This window comes from Rhinopithecus roxellana, chromosome 15 (assembly GCF_007565055.1).
Source record: "Rhinopithecus roxellana isolate Shanxi Qingling chromosome 15, ASM756505v1, whole genome shotgun sequence".
NCBI classification, from domain to species: Eukaryota; Metazoa; Chordata; class Mammalia; order Primates; family Cercopithecidae; genus Rhinopithecus; species Rhinopithecus roxellana.
The window spans coordinates 57,823,230-57,836,704 of record NC_044563.1 but is presented as its reverse complement, the minus strand read 5'-3'; the positions used below and the strand labels follow the sequence as shown (position 1 = coordinate 57,836,704).

General features: G+C 37.6%; 1 protein-coding gene across 1 annotated transcript in view; it reads right to left on the bottom strand.

Annotated features, from left to right (window-relative positions):
• Positions 1-13,475, bottom strand: part of PGM2L1 (phosphoglucomutase 2 like 1) — a 67,999-nt gene that overhangs the window by 10,729 nt on the left and 43,795 nt on the right. The window contains exons 6-12 of the mRNA XM_010366824.2: positions 10,308-10,501; positions 6,706-6,895; positions 6,293-6,390; positions 4,752-4,932; positions 2,361-2,454; positions 1,922-2,051; positions 1,353-1,542 (exon numbers count right to left, since the gene is read on the bottom strand). Of these exons, the coding sequence (XP_010365126.2) occupies positions 1,353-1,542; positions 1,922-2,051; positions 2,361-2,454; positions 4,752-4,932; positions 6,293-6,390; positions 6,706-6,895; positions 10,308-10,501 (1,077 nt within the window). The remainder of the gene's footprint in view (positions 1-1,352; positions 1,543-1,921; positions 2,052-2,360; positions 2,455-4,751; positions 4,933-6,292; positions 6,391-6,705; positions 6,896-10,307; positions 10,502-13,475) is intronic.

Genomic DNA, 13,475 nt, shown 5'->3' with positions numbered 1-13,475 from the left:
CTCTCTGCCTCCACCTCCATTCCACACACCTTACTGTGAGGGTAGTATACATGATTATTTGGGAAGTGATAAGGATAGGATCAAAGTCAGAGAGACAAGTTAGCAGACTGAAAAATGCTCTGGAGCAAAACAATGAGTTCCAGTCTCAAGAAACTCACAGGCCTGAAGTTTCACCATTTTATTACAGTATTGATGCAGGCGAACCCCCAAACTGGGGCTCAGCCCAGGAGGCTTCCTGGCTTCACACAGGAAAGAATTCAAGAATGAATCAACAGAGTAAAGTAAAAGGAAAGCAACTGCTGGGCACGGTGGCTCATGCCTGTAATCCTAGCATTTTGGGAGGCCAAGGCAGGTGGATCACTTGAGGTCAGGAGTTCGAGACCAGCCTGGCTAACATGGTGAAACTCTGTCTCTACTAAAAATACAAAAATTAGTCAGGAATGGTGACATGCTCCTGTAGTCCCAGCTACTCAGGAGGCTGAGGCAGGAGAATCTGTTGAACCTGGGAGGCAGAGGTTACAGTAAGCTGAGATCATGCCACTGCACTCCAGCCTGGGAGACAGAGCGAGAGACTGTCTCAAAAAAAAAAAAAAAAAAAAAAGGAGAAAACAATTTTATCAGAGCCGCAAAGTATAGGAAAATGGCTGCTTCATAGGCAGAGTAGCACTATGGATTGCTGGCTAGCTATATTATAGCTTCTCCTTAATTACATGCTAAATAAGGGGCAAGTTACTCACAGGTTTTCTAGAAAAAGTGGGAGGAGTTCTTGGAACCAAGGGTTCCTCCCCGTTTAAACCACATAAGGTAATTTCTGGGTGTTGCCATGGCATCTGTAAGCTGACATGGTGTTGGTGGGAGTGTTTTTTAGCATGCTAATGTAATATAATTAGCATATAATGAGCAATGGGGAATTAGAGGTTGCTTTTGTTGCCATCTTGGTTTTAGTTGATTTTGGCTGGTTCCTTTACTGCATCCTGTTTTGACCAGATCCTGTTTTGATCAGTGGGGTCATGACCGGTGTTTGGAAAACAAGTCCTGCTGATCTCCTACTTCAGTATGAATTATTATAAACTGTTAAAAACTTTTTTTTTAAAGTAAATATTTACAGGAGCTTCCAACTTGGTGAACACGTGGACTCGCTGGGAGGTTCCAGGCCCCAACCCCACTCCTAGTACATTGCCCTATAAATGTCTTACGTCTGTCTGTTCCAGAATTGTCATCTTTATAATAAACTGGTAAACATGAGGAAACTGGATTGAACCTCATGTGAAATCTGTCCTGTCTCTGGACTTTTTGGTGACATGAGCCATGAAATTTTCCAAACTGTTTGGAAGAAAAAAAAGGGTACTTACTGATTTCTTATTAGGCTGGCTACTGTCATATCCAGTGGTAATGTCCCGTACATGCAATATAGCGAATGTTCCACAAAATTTTGGATATTCTTTTGGAGAATCAAAATTACGAAGCCTTTCAAATATACTTTTGATGGTAGGTGGTTCATAACATAAGAAATAGGAAGTTTTTGAAATATGATAACCATATCTGTGCAAAGATTCAAAGTGCTAAAATTAGATTTCAGATAACTCTTTAAAAAAAGTATATATTAAAGATCAGCCTACTACAGTATTTTATAAAAAATGGCAGTCCTTAATTCACATAATTTTAATACTTTTTAAAAAAGTATTAGGCACACTAATATAAGAGTGCCTATGAAGGTTGGTGGATTTACTCTCCCTGAGTAATCAATCAAAGGTCATGAAGCTTTTTAGTGATGCACTTTTAATATTAGCATAACATAAACTTGTGAACCAAGTGTACCTTCTCATAATACTGTGTATTCTTCAGAAACAAATTTAGAAAACTAAGGGTAGGACAATAAAAGAAAAATCGAACATGTGAAATTCATAATAGTAGAACTTACTTTTCATAAACCTTAACCAGTTGCTGTTTCAATGTTATGTTCATGGTTTCCAGGTAAGATGCCATCTCAGCAACCACAACAGCTGCACTCACCCCATCTTTATCCAAAACTGAAGTTCCACAGAGAAAACCTGAGGATTGAAAACCATCACTAGAAAAGAGGAAAACTTAAGCCTATAATTTCAATAGTTTTACATTTCTTCAGAAGGACAAGGAAATGTAAAAGCCTAGTAATAGATGAAACTCATCAATACTGAGTGTATTTAGGGGACACTTTGGTTCTTTTTGTTTTCTGATAAGAAATGTATCTATACATTTCTCAGTTTTCTGTAGTTTTACAACTCAAAATATGAAACCAGAACACAAAAAATTCCTCTTACAGAATTACATTTTAAAAAATTATCAATCAAATTTCAAAGATTTTAATATTTACTACATACCAATAGACTCTTCAAATGCAAAAAGGACTTCTTTCCCATTTTCCAGGAGGTCTATTATCCTACTTCCAATCCATTTAAAACCTGGCAATGTTTCCTGAAATGCAGAGGAGGCCATTCTAGTTAAGTGACTGTCTCACAAATACCTATTAGAGAAAAATCTGCCACTACATGCATACAACATTCACATAATGATCTTTACTATAGTCTTCAGTCCACAAAGATTTATAGAGTAGCAGACATATAGTAATAAAGTGCCATAAATACACACACTGCTACAACTGATGACCTACTATTTATAGATTATAGTACTAGGTGATTTACACCAAATATAAATCAGCATTTATAAGTGGTGCTTCCTATAGTCACAAAGTAACATCAATAAGCACATACACTATGATCACCTACTATTAAGGACTGAACCAAGTGCTTTACATTATCTTTTTTTTTTTGAGACAGAGTCTTGCTGTATCACCCAGGCTGGAGTGCAGTGGTGCAATCTTGGCTCACTGCAACCTCCATCTCCCAGGTTCAAGTGATTTTCCTGTCTCAGCCTCCTGAGTAGCTGGTATTACAGGCGCACCACCATGCCCAGCTAATTTTTGTATTTTTAGTAGAGACGGGGCTTCATCATGTTGGTCAGACTGGTCTTGAACTCCTGATCTTGTGATCCACCTGCCTCGGTCTCCCAAAGTGCTAGGATTACAGGCATGACCCACCACACCCAGCCCCATTATCTTTTTCTTTTCTTTTCTTTTCTTTTTTTTGAGACAGAGTCTAGCTCTGTCGCCCAGGCTGGAGTGCAGTGATGAGATCCCAGCTCACTGCAAGCTCCGCCTCTCGGGTTCACGCCAGTTCTCCTGCCTCAGCCTCCCAAGTAGCTGGGGCTACAGGTGCCTGCCACCACGCCTGGCTAATTTTTTTGTATTTTTAGTAGAGACAGGGTTTCACTATGTTAGCCAGAATGGTCTCGATCTCTTGACCTTGTGATCTTCAAGCCTCAGCCTCCCAAAGCCCATTATCTTTTTTTTAATGCTTACGAACATTATCGCTGAAACACAGGCTCGAAAGATAAGTCAATCTGCCCAAAATTATACTGCATATAAAAGATGGAGTCAAGATTCAATTTCAAGTTTCTGCTTCTCAGAAACTGTCCTTTAAGCTATATTATAACCACTAATATAAGAGTGCCTATGAAGGTTGGTGGATTTACTCTCCCTGAGTAATCAATCAAAGGTCATGAAGCTTTTTAGTATTAGCATAACATAAATTTGAACCAAGTGTACCTTCTCATAACACTGTGTCCTAACTATTAATAAAACCACCAAGACAGTTACTAAGTACTTCTTTAAATAATTAGATTTGAGGACTTTTCATCTAATGAGCTACTGTTCACTTTAAAGACACAATCTGTTTTAGAGTCAACAGAAAGAGTATGTGATACACCCTAACACCAAAGCTCACCATTACTAACTTGTTTCCTAATTCACCTTTCTACCTCCTTACTGAAAAGTAAAAATAAAAATGTCAAAACCTCCCTGCTACAACAAAAACAAGCAAATAAAATTATAATAGTGGTCTTTAGAATTGTTCTTTTTTCTCTTTTGTGCCCATTATACTTTTTCTTGCTATAGATATAAACTAGGAAAACATCAAAATCTTAGGCGTGAATAAACTTTCAGTATCTTCTATTTTGTTATTTGCGTTTTAGAAAGTATAAAGTTGAAAGCTCTATTTCATAGAGCCAGGTACAATTTTCTTTTACTCAGTCAATTAGTATTAAGACCTGTAGCCTGACTATGGCTCAAGAAAAATGCCCAGGGACATTTTCACTGATATCTGGCAAAGATGGCAGAGAAAAAGCAACTTAGTTCCCATAGCTGCCAAAATGGTCAGCTTAAGGGTCTTAAGTTCATAAGGTTAATGATCTGGACTGACAGAGAGCCACTGCTTGTTTTTTTGGATGTAGGATCATTGGGTCTTACTATGCAATTTAGAAGACTACTTCAAGTTCCTAAAGACCATGCTTGAAGAGCCTAAACAAGGGGTTGATGACACCCACAACTTTTTGGAGAGAAGTCTGAGTTACTGATGGGGTCACCAGGAGCTAGATTTTCCCTGTCTGAAAAACAGATATTTGTTGTATGGAATAATAAGTATTAATGTATTTTTTAAAGGATATCTCATCTTAGTACCAGAAATTCATATACAGTACTGGATGAATTTTGGCTCAAGGTGTCTAAATTATCAAAAAAGACTGAATATGTGTTAACAGAATTAGAAAAATAAGGGAATTACAAATGAAATCAATGAAAGTCAGTTTTGGTGGGAAGATGTCTTTAACATACAGAAATAGGCTTTTAAAAGTAGCACACAGATATTATCGATTCTTACTTCAAAATGAAATCCTTCTTTAAGTGCAATTGCCTTCAAAATTTTAGAAGAGACTGTGGTGGCTAACATATAAACGTTCTTCACATCAGCATTTCTTGATTTATTTTTCTTCCAGCAATCAAACATCCACCACCCAAACAAAGCTGCCAACTCATTCCCTGTGAAAACTTTCCAACAACCACTGTAGAGAGAAGGAAAATGCAATGTCAAGACCTTTCTTCTCATTAAAACTTCTTGACTCCAAGGCCTACAAATTACCATCTTTCAGTTAGGAAAAATCAAAAACTATCATATGGGATTTTTGAGAAAACATTTATTACTACTTCTTTTCTAACCGACCAGGGCTTATTTATTTATTTATTTATTTATTTATTTATTTATTTATTTATTTTGATACAGAGTCTCGCTCTGTCGCCCGGGCTGGAGTGCAGTGGCCGGATCTCAGCTCACTGCAAGCTCCGCCTCCCGGGTTGACGCCATTCTCCTGCCTCAGCCTCCGGAGTAGCTGGGACTACAGGCGCCCGCCACCTCGCCCGGCTAGTTTTTTGTATTTTTTTTTTTTTGGTAGAGACGGGGTTTCACCGTGTTAGCCAGGATGGTCTCGATCTCCTGACCTCGTGATCCGCCCGTCTCGGCCTCCCAAAGTGCTGAGATTACAGGCTTGAGCCACTGCGCCCGGCCGACCAGGGGTGATTTTACAGTAGGAATGGTATGACATCTTTTGGAAAATTATTATATCATTACATTTATTTTTTACTTAATGAGAGAAAAATTATGATACATAATTAATACATTCTAGGTAAGGACATTTGTCACATTATAATGGTAAAAATACATAGCAGCCCAGAGGACTAAGATTAGGAAATGGGTGGCTCACGCCTGTCATCGCAGCACTTTGGGAGGCCAAGGTGGGAGGATCACCTGAGGTCAGGAGTTCGAGCCCACCCTGACCAACATGGCGAAACCCTGTCTCTACTAAGAATACAAAATTAGTGTGGTGGCGCATGCCTGTAGTCCCAGCTACTTGGGAGGCTGAAGCAGAAGAATTGCTTGACCCTAGGAGGCAGAGATTGCAGTGAGCCAAGATAGTACCATTGCACTCCAGCCTAAGCAACAAGAGTGAAACTCTTGTCTCAAAAAAAAAAAAAAAGGAAAAAACAAGGTTAGGAAATAACTACATTATAAAGTGATCTGTTGGGATGTTATGTCTTTGTAAAAATTAATATTTTCAAATAATATATAAAATCAGGGAAAAAAGCTTATACTGTAAGCATTTTTTGAAGCATTTTGTACAATTGAAGTGGAAAATAATCAAGATGTAAAACTATGATCATAATTTAATAAAAACAAATACATCTTTAAATATTTCAACTAAAAAGACAGGAAAGAATTGTCAAAGTATCAACTTAGGTGGTTATTTCTGGATAACGGGTTTACAGGAGATTTGTGTTCTTTTCTTATCTTTTCATTATTTTCAAAGAGCCTGTAAGACTTAAAATACATTGCTTTTCAAAGTTCAAGCTTTTAATCAAATAACATACTTCTCCTGAAGTTCTGCTGCTGCCAGTCTGTCTGCATCAGGATCTGTGGCTAGCACTATCCGGGCATTTTCTTTCTCTGCCAGTCTCAGGGAAAGTTCCTGAAACAGTGACCCAAAAAGCTGGATTGTACTGAAGAACCTAAATTCAATGTTAATGTTCCTGTATGTAGGCACAGTGTTAGTGATAGGAATTTTAGAAGGCATAGAATTCAGCTAAGTTTAAAATAAGAAGCCAAAAGTAGGGACACCCACCATAGACATTTTAAACAAAACACAGCCTATGACTTCAATACAATTAAAAGATGTAAACTACAGTCCTTTCTGCTTTTGTAAGTAATCTTTGAATTGTCAATGAGTTCTACCTATTCTGATGGTTTAATAAACTAATAATAATTTAAATACTAAAAAAAATACCAGCACAGATTCTCCTTCTTCAGGATTTGGACATTTAACAGTAGAAAAGTCTGGATCAGGATCTTTTTGTTCTGGTACTGGAATTGGAGGCTTAAAACCAAACACTTTAAAAGCCAACTGCACATAGTCATGTCCGACCCCATGAAAAGACGTGTGCACAAATTTCAAGGCGGTCTTCGAGTTTAACTCCCTGTAAAGGAAAATCAACATAAGATCATGATCACAAATCTTAAACCATCAAATTCTGAAAAATGCGATTAAAGCCTTCAGCAGAGGTCTAAGATATTCAAACAACAAATGAAGAGTATTAACTTAAAGATCAAGGGTTTTACTTCAACAGCATTCTCCCTTTGTGGCTCAACTTCCTGACTTGGACAGCTGCCTGGCACAGCATATGCTGTGCCAATACCCTGAACAAGCTAAGCTAGTATCATCTAAATAAGTATTTTATCTCACCAGACCATCATAAACACTTCCTAACTGGTCTTTCTCACTCGCCAGTAGACCCCCCGTTTCTTCACTTCCAGTTTAGACTGCAAGGTACCTAATTACACTCACCTTCTTATATGTCACTCTGGGTACTTTGACAATCCAATACCCCAAACCTTGTTGAACCCAAATGTGTACCTTTTCCAGGCTTGCACCAAAATAGTTGAATATTGCTAGAATAAATCTCACAAAAGGACTGAACAGCTTCATTCTGAATGCATACTCAATGCTGCCAGGCAATCATACTTTGTTACCCCAAAAGCTTATTTTTCACTCTCCAAGATGGTGACTTAATTAGTACCTTCTCTTCTCTTCTTATTCCTTTCCTCCCCCTTCACCTCATACATCATTGAGACACAGAGCCATTTGATGGGAACTTCCTAATCACCCCACACCAAACCGACAACCCATATTTTTTCCTTCTTCCATCTGATAATAATGAGGAAGCATTCTTTGTATCAAAGGTCAACCCCTCTACTTCTGCTCTGGTCCCCATGTATTCTCACTTGAGAACTTTAGTACGTGGATAATCCTTTCTCACCGGCATCATTTCCACTAGCATCTAGACTCTGTTTCTTTGGCCTTTTCCACAGCAAAACTTTCTACATCCTAACTTCCCATTTACTAACCATTTCCCATGAAAAATAAAATTTATTATAAGACAAATAATAAAAATAAAATGTTATGACAATTTTCAAACATATGCCTAGGAAGACAGAATATCTAACACCATATAACCATGATCTCACTTCAATATGTTTCCATAGTCTGTCAATCTAGTCTCATTTATTCAAGACGTATTACTTTACATGAAAATGCTTTAGCATTTAAAAACATAACCATATTATCATTATTACATCTAACAAAATCAACAATAATTTCTTTCCTCTAATATCCTATCTGTGTTCAAATTTTCCCCAAGTGTCTCAAAAATACTTTTAACAGTTGTTTTACTTGAAGCAGGACTTGAATGAGGTTCCATATAATTTGATTGCTATGCCTCTCAAGTCTCTTTTAATCTATAAATGTTCCTCCCTTCCTTCCCCAACCTGAATGTCATTTATTGAAGAAACTGGCCCATTTGTCCTGTAGAAGTTCCCGTATCTCCAGTATGTAGACTGCATCCTTTTGGTATTAACATGCTCCTCTATCCTATTTTTTCTGTAAATAGGCAGCTGCATTTAGAAGTTACATTAGATTCAGTTTCAATTCTTTGGGCAAGAATAGGTGTTGTGTATTTTCTATTGACTCACAGCTGGAAGCACACAATTTCTACTCTACTTTTAATGCTGTTAAACTAAGATTCAGCAGTGTCAGCCTAATCCTTCCATCAAAAAATTTCCCACCAACATTTCACCTATGGGTCTTAGCACCCCTTGATGAGAATTACTTAGATACATTATTTATTAGAGGTCACAACATAGTGATTTTGAAAATTCTATTATTCTTTCTGCATTTATTGGATTTTTCTTTTAAAAATAATGATTCTTTATCAACCATTTGATTAGCCCTAACATTCAGTTCACATAGAAAAGGCAGAACAAATTAAGATAAAGTTTCAAACATTTATCAATTTTCAGAAAGAAAATTTAGAATTTATCAAATTTCAGCATGAGTGATTTTCAGTCCAGCAACTCCCAAAGGTGACCAATAAAGAGCTTTTTTAGTATTACTAACAGTCACAGGCTTTTTATGTTTAATGTTTTAATTCATTAAGGTGATTATTCTTTTTGATGCCCAACTATCCAATATTTGGTCAGTGGGAGTCCCTTCAAGTTGGCTCCTAGATCCTTTTGATATGACCCCAGTGTCTCTGAAAGCTAGCCTGCTTTATGGCAAGGAAAACAAAGCTATCTCAGGCTCATTTAGTAAATTTTCTGCCCCAGTCCTTGATGAGAATCAATTTCTCCAATAAGCCGTGGTTCCTTTTACTAGGAAATGGTATTTAGAAACCACAATCTGGGCTCTAGGGGTAGGCATAGGCCTTATTAGTAACAGAACTAGTATTTTAGCATTTTAGGTAAATAAAACATATTTCAAATTCAAATTTAAAATTGTAATTTTAAATTTATTTTATTTGATTTTACATTTGCTTCTCTTAAACTAAAATCTTAGATCCTAGTGACATTAACATAGTTACCCATTTGTTTTATAATATATATAGTATTTCTATCTATATATTTATTTATATCCACATCTGTAAAACCATCAATATTACCACTAACAGTACAGCTATCAAATACAATTTGAGGTTTCTTTGTAGTTCTTTATCCTTAGGACATATCCCACTAGAAATGTATAGTCAATAACTGTAAAGTCACTTGAAATAATTCTTCTCTGTGTAATTATGCCTTCAGCTTCATAAATAGTTCACTTGTTAATTTGCTTTTGCCCATATACTCTTTAAAAAACAAAAATATAAATAAGAAAAGACAGAAAGGATAAAAAAGGAATCAATTCTTTTTAGAGTGATTAGAGCTGGTAGCATTTAGCTAGTATTACTGTCCACTTATCATTTTAGATGCAGAAGCAAACAATTGATAGCTTGAAGGGTACATTTTTGAAATTAAAATAAAGTTGAGAAAAAGCTAAAATTATTTTGTAGGATAGGAAAGATACACTCAGCCAGCCAGGATTCTTCCTAGCAATAGTGTTAGCTATTTATAGAAGAGTTACAGAGATAATTATGGAAATATGGAAATGGTTAAGGAAAAATAAAATCTTAAATGAAATATACTTATCTAACATACAGGAAATACATATATTTAAGTATAACTTGTTTAACAGCTTTATTGAGATGTAATTCATATACCATATAATTCACCCATTTAAAGTGTGCAATTCAATGGCTGTCACTACATTCATAGAGTTGGTCAACCATGACTATGATCAACTTTAGAACATTCTCACTACTCCTGAAAGAAACTCTAGGCTGGGCATGGTGGCTCACACCTGTAATCCCAGCACTTTGGGAGGCTGAGGCAGGCGGATCACCTGAGGTCAGGAGTTCAAGACCAGCCTAATAAATAGACAACACTTTGTATCACTTTTTCTTCTCCTCATTTGCTAACATTATTCTAAAGTAGTATTATCTGATATTCCCACTTGGATACCTGTAAAAACAGATGTTTTTCAGATCTTCCATGTATCTCCTGCAAATATCCTGCAGAGGGTCTCTCTTCAGCGGGCTGGTATCCACTAAATTATCATTCCAGGAACCATTCCAGGGTTCCACACATTCTTCTATACATTTTAGAATTTCTTTATCATGAGGTGACGTGATCTGAGCACCGGTTTCCCAGTAAACCTAGATAATAAGTAAATATAACCATAATCACTTAAAATGCTTGTCAGATCTTTTCTTACCTATAGTAGAGATCTTCAGCTTTACTAAAAAGCATATCAAATTGAGGCCGGGTGTCATGGCTCATGTCTGTAATCCCAGCACTTTGGGAGGCTGAAGCAGGCAGATCACGAGGTCAGGAGATCAAGACCATCCTGGCTAACATGGTGAAACGCCGTCTCTACTGAAAATACAAAAAATTAGCCAGGTGTGGTTGTGTGCGCCTGTAGTCCCAGCTACTGAGGAGGCTGAGGCAGGAGAATAGTGTGAACCTGGGAGGCGGAGCTTGCAGTGAGCCGAGATTGTGCTACTGCACTCCAGCCTGGGCTACAGAGCGAGACTCCGTCTCAAAAAAAAAAGAAAAAAAAAAGCATATCAAATTGATCAAGCAAAAAATGTCAACATAGGACTAATTTAACAAATATTAAAAGATATAGATAGTAATTGGGCCGGGCGCGGTGGCTCAAGCCTGTAATCCCAGCACTTTGGGAGGCCGAGACTGGCGGATCACGAGGTCAGGAGATCGAGACCATCCTGGCTAATACGCTGAAACCCCGTCTCTACTAAAAAATACAAAAAAACTAGCCGGGCGACGAGGCGGGCGCCTGTAGTCCCAGCTACTCGGGAGGCTGAGACAGGAGAATGGCGTGAACCCGGGAGGCGGAGCTTGCAGTGAGCTGAGAGCCGGCCACAGCACTCCAGCCTGGGCGGCAGAGCAAGACTCCGTCTCAAAAAAAAAAAAAAAAAAAAAAAAAAAAAAAAAAAAAAAAAAAAAAAAAAGATATAGATAGTAATTACTCTACAGGGATTCTTCATCAAATGATTATATATGATTTTCTTTTAGAAGTATACCTTAATAACAATATGAGTAAAATGCAAGCAGGCCTAATTATTATGATAACATTATAATATGCATATGCCATAGTGTCCAATTATACTCTTAAACCTGTAACTATCTACTAAAGATAATCCAAGAAACCATAGAATATTCCTTAAAACTTGATACTATTTAACTCATTATAAAGTAGTTATGTGATATAGAAAAAAGTCATCTTTCTATTATAAAGTAGAATTTACATCATACCAAATATAGTTTATTAACAATTAACATGTTAATTATCCATATAAATTTCAATGAGTTTTCAGTTTGTCAAATAGCCTGATCAATAAGACATTAGGAACAGTTACCAAAAAAGCATGAAAATGTAATTCTATTAATTTATAGGATTTCAAATTTGGAAGGTTAGAGAACATCTATGGTGACTTCCACCATGTATAGGACACAAATCCCCTCTATTGCATCCTGAATGAAGGAAAGAAGAATACATTTGAATCTGTACTATGTACTAATCTCTATGCAAAGAATATGATTAACCAGATGACCTAAAAATCTGTGTTCTATAAACACTTCAAAATGCTATATAAAAGAGAAAAAACATTATCTTAAATGCATAGCATAATCCACAAGAGGAAAGGGACAACTCTAGGCAGTGAGAGAAAAAGAATTAAAAAGCGTAATGATAAGCCTGTGGGACTGAGATTGTGGTTACTTAGGGTTTGAGAACTGTCCATTTATCTGGTTCTTGGGTTGTAATGCCCACGTGCAAGGTAGGGAGTTGGAACTGAGACCCCCAAATAAAAATGGCATCGTTGAAGCATTTCACGCTCAGTGAAAATGCAGAATAGAAAAAGTCCTGCCCACTATTATAGAGATCGTGAGGAAGCATGTCTCTTCTTGGGTTCTGGGTAATTTAAAAAAATTTCAAATCCAAGGTCTGCACTTCAATTATTTTAGGATGAGAAACAATAAATTAACACAGAAACTGTCCCCAGTCAGTGAAACCCTTGAGGTTCTAGCAGAATTTTTAAAACAAGCAAAAAACCCAGAATGCTTAAAACAAACAAAACTGTTCTGGAGGGATGCTCCCACATTTCAAGCCATAAAAAAAGATTATCTCCGTAAGTCCTGAAAGCTCACGTGAAAATTTATAAAACATAAGAAAAAAAAAATCCTGTTCTTTCTCCCGGTCCCCTTCTCCTTGCCTTATCTGTGGAGGTGATGCCTGGAGGTATAGCAACCACCATGTGATGACCATGCTTGAGGGTAAGCCAGAAAAACTACAAGACACAAGGCCTGACATCATGGAGCTACAGAACCATGCCTGTGGCCACCTACCCCTGGATGTTTTGTTACGTGAGAAAAATGAATTTCTATCAGCTTAAGCCACTTTTGCTGGTTTTACTTAATCTGCACCAGAAAGCATCCCTATCTGATATAGTAACATAAAAATTCATGCAACAAAATACGTCCAGGAATAAACATTAAAAAATATCCGGGCCGGGCGCGGTGACTCAAGCCTGTAATCCCAGCACTTTGGGAGGCCGAGACGGGCGGATCACGAGGTCAGGAGATCGAGACCATCCTGGCTAACACAGTGAAACTCCATCTCTACTAAAAAAAATTCAAAAATCTAGCCGGGTGAGGTGGCGGGCGCCTGTAGTCTCAGCTACTCCGGAGGCTGAGGCAGGAGAATGGCATAAACCCGGGAGGCGGAGCTTGCAGTGAGCTGAGATCCGGCCACTGCACTCCAGCCTGGGTGACAGAGCAAGACTCCGTCTCAAAAAAAAAAAAAAAAAAAAATCTGAAAAATCTAGTTTAAAAAAACGTTTAGGTCAGCTTACTCCTTTCTGCCTGTGGACACTGCTGAGGAAGCATCATTAAAGTCTCTCTTCCCTGCCATCATATCTAAGTCAGAGTCTCCTAAAAAGCCTGAACAGCCGAGGAAGCTCTTCCTTGGAGAGGTGAGTTTTGAAATAACCGATGAGAGCCTGAGGAGCCATTTGAGCAATGGAGAATGCTCACGGACTGCGTGGTAATGAGAGACCCTAATACCAAGTGCTCCAAGGGCTTTGTTTTGTCACATATGCCACTGTGGAG